This window comes from Branchiostoma floridae, chromosome 8, assembly GCF_000003815.2.
Source record: "Branchiostoma floridae strain S238N-H82 chromosome 8, Bfl_VNyyK, whole genome shotgun sequence".
NCBI classification, from domain to species: Eukaryota; Metazoa; Chordata; class Leptocardii; order Amphioxiformes; family Branchiostomatidae; genus Branchiostoma; species Branchiostoma floridae.
Window position 1 is genome coordinate 24757497 of NC_049986.1, and position 7668 is coordinate 24765164.

A 7668-nucleotide genomic window follows, 5' to 3' on the forward strand; every position below is an offset into this window, starting at 1 on the left:
GGTGCGATTTGAGATATGTTTGAGGAAGTATCAAACTTGTCCGATAAGCTGGTTTCACCTGGAAAAAAGGAAGTTACATGTGGTTTTGTTCTTCAGAAGAATAAAATGTTTTTTTTTTAAAGGAATATAGGAATCAGTAGCTTTTCTGTTGGTACTCACATGCTGGACAGGTGTAACATTTGTTGAACTCCCTAGTCCCATCATCATCACAGAATATATGGGAACAAGACGTCACCTGGGGCATACAGAAATCACTTCAGTCTACTACTTCAGTTTGTTTTCACTCACTCTGACTCACTCACTCACTCATTCACTCACTCACTCACTCACTCACTCACTCACTCACTCACTCACTCAATCAATCACTCACTTAGTATTTGATGTTGCTAATTTAACATTCAGAAATATCATAGTAATAAAGACAAAGTTTCATCAAGGCCGCTATCAAGTCTATGGTCATTTGGAAACACAGAGGATTCGAGATGACAAGGGGGAAATCCCATGACAGGTTTTGGAAAAATGCACAAGAAAAGATCTAGAAGAAAGACAAAAAACATTAACATTTATCCGTATCATAATGTGAAGAAATACCCAAGCAAACGCTGTGAGCCTCTTGCGACACTTCTTGAAGTTGCAGATGAGATCGTTGTCCATAGTGACAGAAACGTCTGTGAAATTATGTAGTGTGATAGAAAGATACAATGGATAGCACTGCATATAATACTAAAGCATTCGAATTCATTACATCTACACATCTACACAAATCCAAAATACTTTCACAAATTATACGATCTTGCAAAGATCATAAAGAATTTGTACACTTTTGGAAGTGTGACGGAATCGCATATCGAAAATACTCTCCATGGATACCCCCTCTCAAACAAAATATAGCGATCACGAGTTGATTCTCTCTCAATCAGTGACATATAACCTAAGATGATAGTTTTCTCTGTGAAGTTACTTACCTTTCGATTTACTTTCTCTCCCTTTTCTTGTTTTCTGCGAATCGTCGAATTTTCGATTTTCCAAAATGGCGGCTTGTGCACATCTGGTCTGTGATTGGTCAGAAGTTTGAACTCGTTCCCAGTAATGTTCCTGGGCGTACATTTGGCTCTCGATCCCGGGATAACCTGTTTCAGAGGTCACATTTTCATGTTTCATTCGCAATTAAGATGATGTTTTACTATTTTTCATATGTTTGTTTTAGAAGCAAAATATTTTTATCGCGCGGGGCACAAAATAAAGGGAAGACCGACAGAAATAGAACTCAAAACGGAACTCTCGCCAAGTACCGCGAGATTTCTAGAATTTCCGAGATTGAAGATACACTGAATGATACCATATTCCACGGGGGAACGAAGATTTTAAAAATTTTCATGTCGTCTTTAAGTTTGAATAGAAGGAAAAAAAATGTTACATACATATATTTACAATAGCAAGTTTTAATTCAGTACTATCTAAGCTTGAATAGTTGGTCTTTTAAATCTGTCACAAAAGAAGTTATGATCAATATTTTTGTACCCCTATAGTTGAGTGGTTCGTGCCTGACGTGGCAGATATCCAAAATGGCGGGCTGGACGGGATTTTCGGATGAGGAATTGGCCAGAATAAAAGGTGTCCCAGAAGGTATGTACTTATCTGTGGCAGGTCTGCGTAAAGTCGAGTAAAGTGTGGGTAATGGGGAATGTTTGGGCTGAATTTCATGTACGTACCATGTGTAGATAGTCGGTATTGACGCGATGAATTTAGGGGAGGGTCTGTGATCAACAGTAGTCCGACAACTTGTCAAAACAAGTCAAGTTTGTCTAGCTGTCAGCGTACGTGATTTATCAAGCAAGTTTCTAATCTAAATGCTCGTGGTTTTCTATATCTATATCTATAAATTTCTATATCGTTTATTATTTATACACATATCAGTTATATAATTCATGACACACAGTTAGTTATCTATGCTCACATCTTCTCTGGCCGAAGCCAAGGCTTAGAACACCTTAGAACGTAGATCAACTTTGTTATGAATTTTACGATTTATGATACCAACAATACATTTATAACGCTGTGTATGGTATTTATATTCATTTATTTTATGATATCAAATGGTTGGACAGAATGACGGAGTAAAGTTTGGAGTAATTTTTGACAGTGATATAAGTACTAAAGTGGTCATCTAAATTGTCTAACTCACTTTAAATTGCCTGCTGCTCAAACAAAACATATCTTGTTGACTGCACTATTTCCAATACATGTATAATTGATACCACACAATTGGCTAAAATCAATGAAGGAACAGATTTATAATCGTTCATTTAATTTCATTTAGCCAGGAGATACACTCTCAGTCAGGGTGATACTGAGCCCGTTTTTTCAAGAGTTCCTGGGAATATTAATCTAAGATGGAAATGTTATTTGTACTTACATGTTCCATTGTGTACACCTATTTATTTTCTCTGTAATATGTTTTTATTTCCTTGTATGTGTACCTGGGCCTCGATGAAAAGTTTTGTCAAAATTGTTCAAGCTCGTTGTGTCGAGATCTGACTCTCGGTGCCGCGCTCACAGATCTCGCGATGTCTTGCAGTGGCAATCACGTGTCTTCACTAACATTAACAATTCCTGCGTATGACGCAAACCTCGTCATACGCCCATAACTGAATCGGGCTACCCAGAAGTCTGAAAATCTCAATAAACAATAAAGATGGAAATGAATTTTTGATGATGAATATCATGTCCCTTTTAGATGTCAAGCACCAAGAATCCACACGTCTTATTGAGTAGGGACAATTCCAGCTAAATGGTGTAGGGAGTTTTCCCGAACAGCCTTGGTAACCTGCCTAAGATTGATGTTTCTGACTTAGGGAGAAGAGATGCTGCCACAGTGAGCATAGCTTGGTGCCCAGAAGTGGTCAATGGCCTCGTACTGAGTAAACTAAAAAAAAAAAATAAAAAATTGGTCATAATTGGTACCAGACAGTTGGCTAGAATCAATGAAGGACTAGATTTATAATCTAAGATGGTAATGAATTTTGGATGCTGAATGTCTTGTCCCTTTTAGATGGTCCAGCTGTGCATCAGAAGCGGCGTCTGACGAGACTACAGCCTCAGCGGACCCGGCAGCAGCAGCAGCGCGACAAACTCATCCAGGAGAAAATAGCCGAGATCAACCACGGCAGCAGTAACCACGGCAACGGTAACCACGGCAGCGCCAACGGGAGGCTCGACTCGCTGCAGACGGGAAACAAGATGAAGCTTGCCGTGAAGAAGGTAGATAGATACTGTAAATGCAGAAACTTACGCTGTGGTTTAATGTTCTCGGTTTTCACGGTGGCCGCTTCACTGCGAACTTAAAACCACCGTGAACATTTTTCCATGGCAGTAAGAAACTACAGTGCATGGTGCTACCGCGAACTTAAAACCACCGCAAAAAGTCCTTTTTCCTGCTACCACGAAATTAAATCCCTGCAAACTTTAATGACAGCAGGGTAGTGACATAGCACATAATAGCTGCTTCAGGCATATCTCTACCACTCATGAGCATACTAGAAAGATACTGGTATAATAAACTGTATGATATGTTGAATGTTATTAGGTCATAATCTAATAATGTATATACATGCAAGGAACCTTCCAAGCCCAAGTCTCCGAGTCCGCAGACTAAGAAGCGGGTGACGTTTCAGCTGCCTGAGGAAGGAAAACCTGAGGAGGCGGGAGGAGGCGCAGAAACGTCTCAGAAACCTGCGGCAGAGGAGACGTCTTCTGTAATGTCTCAGGAGGAGAAGGAGCCTGAGATGATCACAGATGATAAGGAAGTGGAGAAGTAGGTACTTTGAAGACTTGCTAAGATTTAATGTGTGCCTTATACTATAAGAGTCTAGCTAATAATCAAAATACAGCTTTAGATGTCCAGGTGTTAAAAATTAGATGTAGGCTTGTAGTAGCCTGCAGTCCAGCCTTGATAGCTTTGGTCTCTAACCCTCTAACAACAACCTTTGGGAGTGGACCAAAGCTTAAGGCTAAAATTGTAGACATTGCTGAATCATAATTGAAGCAAAATTAACCATACAGGCATCAAAAGATATAGTCAAGCAGATAAAAGTACATCCTGGTAATAGTTTTATTTTGTGCTGTGCCATGTCATCTTTTAACGGTCATACAATGCTGTACTGAAAGCCTGAGTTACCACACATATACAGGAGGATGTGCCTGTTGATTAGTAGCTGTGTGAAACAGGAACTGTTTGTTGTGGCTCCTGCTATGAATGTGATTTGTCCTGATGTAAATCACATTAACATTTTTAAGTCATAGTGTGACCCAAAGTTTTTTGCTGTGTTTCTACTTTTCTGTATCTTCTTAAGGTATTTTAAAATGTTTTTTTTTTCTATTTATTTGTTTATTATACATTTATTCTATTAAAGTGCAAAAGTATCTAAAAATAAGGTCAGAGATGACTTTACAGTGACTAAAAGATGCGGTATACAATGACTGAAGATAAGTTTGTATTTCTGTGTTCCAGACGAGAGTACTCCAAACTGGAGCAGATCCAAAAACAGCAGAAGGAGATCGAGGAGTTGAACAAGAGGAAGAAACTGCTGCTGTCGAAAGCCATTGCTGACAGGTAAGTAAATGACAAAAATGATAAATAAACAACAACAACAGCAACAGGTCTGGGGGAAATTCTACTGTCTAAAGCCATCGCTGACAGGTAAATAAACAACAACAATAATAAATATACAACAACAGGTCAGGAGAAACTGCTGCTGTCTAAAGCCATTGCTGACAGGTAAATAAACAACAACAATAATAACTAAACAACAACAGCAGGTCAGGGCAAACTGCCACTGTCTAAAGCCATCGCTGACGGGTAAATAAATAGCAATAACAATAGATAAACAACAACAGGTCCGGGGAAAATGCTGCTGTCTAAAGCCATTGCTGACAGGTAAATAAATAACAATAATAAACAACAACAGGAGAAACTGCAGCATAGTTAGTGCTTAGTAGAAGTGATGTTGGCTGTTTGGATAGTGACATGTCGACACGTGAATAGATTTTCTCCAAATGCATTGTATATTGTTGCCCCTCCCAAGAAAAGTGTGTTTTCCAATATTTTTCTGATGGGCAAAACAAATTTCAAAACAAGATGAGACCAAACAAAACCTTATTGAAAGGTTATGTTACTTTCTTGAAGTTTGATATTAGTTGAGATTTGGGTTTTGATCCAGAAATTACAGAGAGGTATCTTGATACACCTTTCTACCTTTGAATACTGTGAGGATGAATCACTTGATCTCCAGCAAGCAGATCTTACATGTACGATGGCATAAGATAGTACCAAACTGGCCAGTCAAAAGATGTACATTTGCCATGTAGAGCCAAACACACTCCTAGACCAGCTTCACTCCTCTGGCAGCTTTTGATACTATCTTATGCTACCGTAGGATCTGCTTGGAGATTAGAATCACTTTCTTATTGTGGTATGTATGTACAATGAAGGTCTTCATTCTTATTTCCTGTGTCTAAAGATGTCCACCTTCATATTTCCTATGTCTTAAGATGCATGTCTTCTGTCTTATCCCCAGGAAGAAGCGTACCCAGCAGGAGGCAGCTCGGCTGAGTCTGATTCAGAAGGAGCTGGAGAAGATGGAACACCTCCTTAACGTGGACGTCTCCATCCTCAGGGACAAGATCGATGATGTCAGCAGGGAGTACTCCGAGGCAAGGTCAGTCTGTCAAACCTGTCAATCAAATGGTTCATCTGTCAATCATTCAATGACGGCAGGATGGTCTCCCCAGTGAAAATGGAGATTGTTGCTGCATTGATGCTCACAGTTTTCATGGTGCCTTAAGGTAGCATTGGTGCTGACTTCCACAGTAATTTCATGGTAATTTCAGTAGGAGCTTGTGTGATAAATGCTGATTACTGATTTTTCATGCCCAATTGCCCAGGGATCTGGACCACACGATGCACCAGTCTGGCGTTATTTGTCCAAAATGATGCAAAGATGAAGAAACAGCTTTTTATTACCGTTTGTTTGTTTACTGTTTGTTTCATATTTGTTTACTGTTGCCCAGGAAACGGCTACAGAAGGCAGAGGAGGAGTAGGTACAAGCGAAGCTGGAGTTCCACCAGAAGGCTGAGATGAAGGAGCAGCTGTTGTTTACTGTTTGTTTGTTTACTTGTTTACTGTTGCCCAGGAGACGTCTCCAGAAGGCTGAGGAGGAGTGTGTCCAAGCAAAGCTGGAGTTCCACCAGAAAGCTGAGATGAAGGAACAGCTGTTGTTTACTGTTTGTTTGTTTACTGTTTGTTTACTGTTTGTTTACTGTTACCCAGGAAACGTCTCCAGAAGGCAGAAGAGGAGTACGTCCAAGCGAAGCTGGAGTTTCACCAGAAAGCTGAGAGGAAGGAGCAGCTGTTGTTTACTGTTTGTTTGTTTGTTTACTGTTGCCCAGGAAACGGCTGCAGAAGGCAGAGGAGGAGTACGTCCAAGCGAAGCTGGAGTTCCACCAGAAAGCTGAGATGAAGGAGCAGCTGTTGTTTACTGTTTGTTTGTTTGTTTACTGTTGCCCAGGAAACGGCTGCAGAAGGCAGAAGAGGAGTACGTCCAAGCGAAGCTGGAGTTCCACCAGAAAGCTGAGATGAAGGAGCAGCTGTTGTTTACTGTTTGTTTGTTTACTGTTTGTTTACTGTTACCCAGGAAACGGCTGCAGAAGGCAGAGGAGTATGTCCAAGCGAAGCTGGAGTTCCATCAGAAGGCTGAGACGAAGGAGCACCTGTTTTTTATTGTTTGTTTGTTTACTGTTTGTTTACTGTTACCCAGGAAACGTCTGCAGAAGGCGGAGGAGGAGTATGTGCAAGCGAAGCTGGAGTTCCATCAGAAGGCTGAGATGAAAGAACAGCTGACGGAACACCTGTACTCCATCATCCAGCAGAACGAACTGAGGAAGTCCCGGAAGCTGGCCGAGCTGATGGAGAGGATGGAGATGGTCCAGGGGGAGGAGGAGGAGCCGCTCCCGCAGATGGAGGAGCTGCATCCTCCCATGATGCACCCTGAGTCGCCTGGGCTCCGTCATGAGGCGGCCAGACTAGAGCAGGCGAGTCAGCAGCACTCAACTGAGAAACCTGGAGACTCCACGGAGAAACCTGGAGACTCCACGGAGAAACCTGGAGACTCCATGGAGAAAACTGGAGACTCAACGGGGAAACCTTCGGATGTTTCACCTGACAAAACAGGGAAGAAAGAACCGGGTAATGCTCCAGAGAAAGCTAAAAATGATGAGAAAAGTAAACATGATGATATTCCTCTTGCCAGAAGTATAGAACAAAGTACAGGGAATGGTAAAACACAGTCTGGCAGTGAAGGGACGAGCGACAAACTTGGTACAAACGTAGAAGAGAAGAAAAGGGACATGGAAACAGAAACTCCTGACAAAGGAGGTGGAGATTCGGCTGGACGGTCGACAGAAAATGAGAAGGAAAGGACAGATGACGGTTCTGATGCAGGAAACGGGGACGGGGAAAAACAATCAGCTGATACACCACAGACTTTTCACACAACACAATACACACAATGTTATGGAACACTCAAAGATTATACATCAGATAAATATTGAGCTTAAAATCTAGTTGACTTTGAATGACTGATCAAATATCAGAAGAGTAAAACAGCAAT

General features: G+C 41.1%; 2 protein-coding genes across 2 annotated transcripts in view; one reads left to right on the forward strand and one right to left on the reverse strand.

The window, feature by feature from the left end:
• The window catches only part of LOC118422042 (E3 ubiquitin-protein ligase CCNB1IP1-like), a 2922-nt gene extending 1797 nt beyond the window's left edge, over window positions 1–1125 (reverse strand). Inside the window, exons 1-4 of the mRNA XM_035829547.1 lie at window positions 966–1125; window positions 592–668; window positions 160–235; window positions 6–58 (exon numbers count right to left, since the gene is read on the reverse strand). Coding sequence (XP_035685440.1) covers window positions 6–58; window positions 160–235; window positions 592–668; window positions 966–1107 — 348 coding nt within the window. The 5' untranslated portion in view covers window positions 1108–1125. The remainder of the gene's footprint in view (window positions 1–5; window positions 59–159; window positions 236–591; window positions 669–965) is intronic.
• Window positions 1126–1510: 385 nt separating this feature from the next.
• On the forward strand, window positions 1511–7609 carry LOC118422044 (RAB6-interacting golgin-like). The gene is made up of 6 exons (XM_035829548.1): window positions 1511–1626; window positions 3053–3261; window positions 3618–3814; window positions 4511–4612; window positions 5577–5717; window positions 6817–7609. Exons 1-6 carry the CDS (start codon window positions 1566–1568, stop codon window positions 7607–7609), a joined length of 1503 nt encoding a protein of 500 aa, XP_035685441.1. The 5' UTR covers window positions 1511–1565.
• The last annotated feature ends 59 nt before the right edge of the window (window positions 7610–7668 follow it).

Coding starts and splice junctions, on each gene's coding strand:
- LOC118422044 (XM_035829548.1), top strand. CDS start 1,566: ATGGCGGGCTGGACGGGATTTTCGGATGAGGAATTGGCCAGAATAAAA. Junction 1,627..3,052: donor AATAAAAGGTGTCCCAGAAG/GTATGTACTTAT, acceptor TGTCCCTTTTAG/ATGGTCCAGCTGTGCATCAG. Junction 3,262..3,617: donor TGAAGCTTGCCGTGAAGAAG/GTAGATAGATAC, acceptor TATACATGCAAG/GAACCTTCCAAGCCCAAGTC.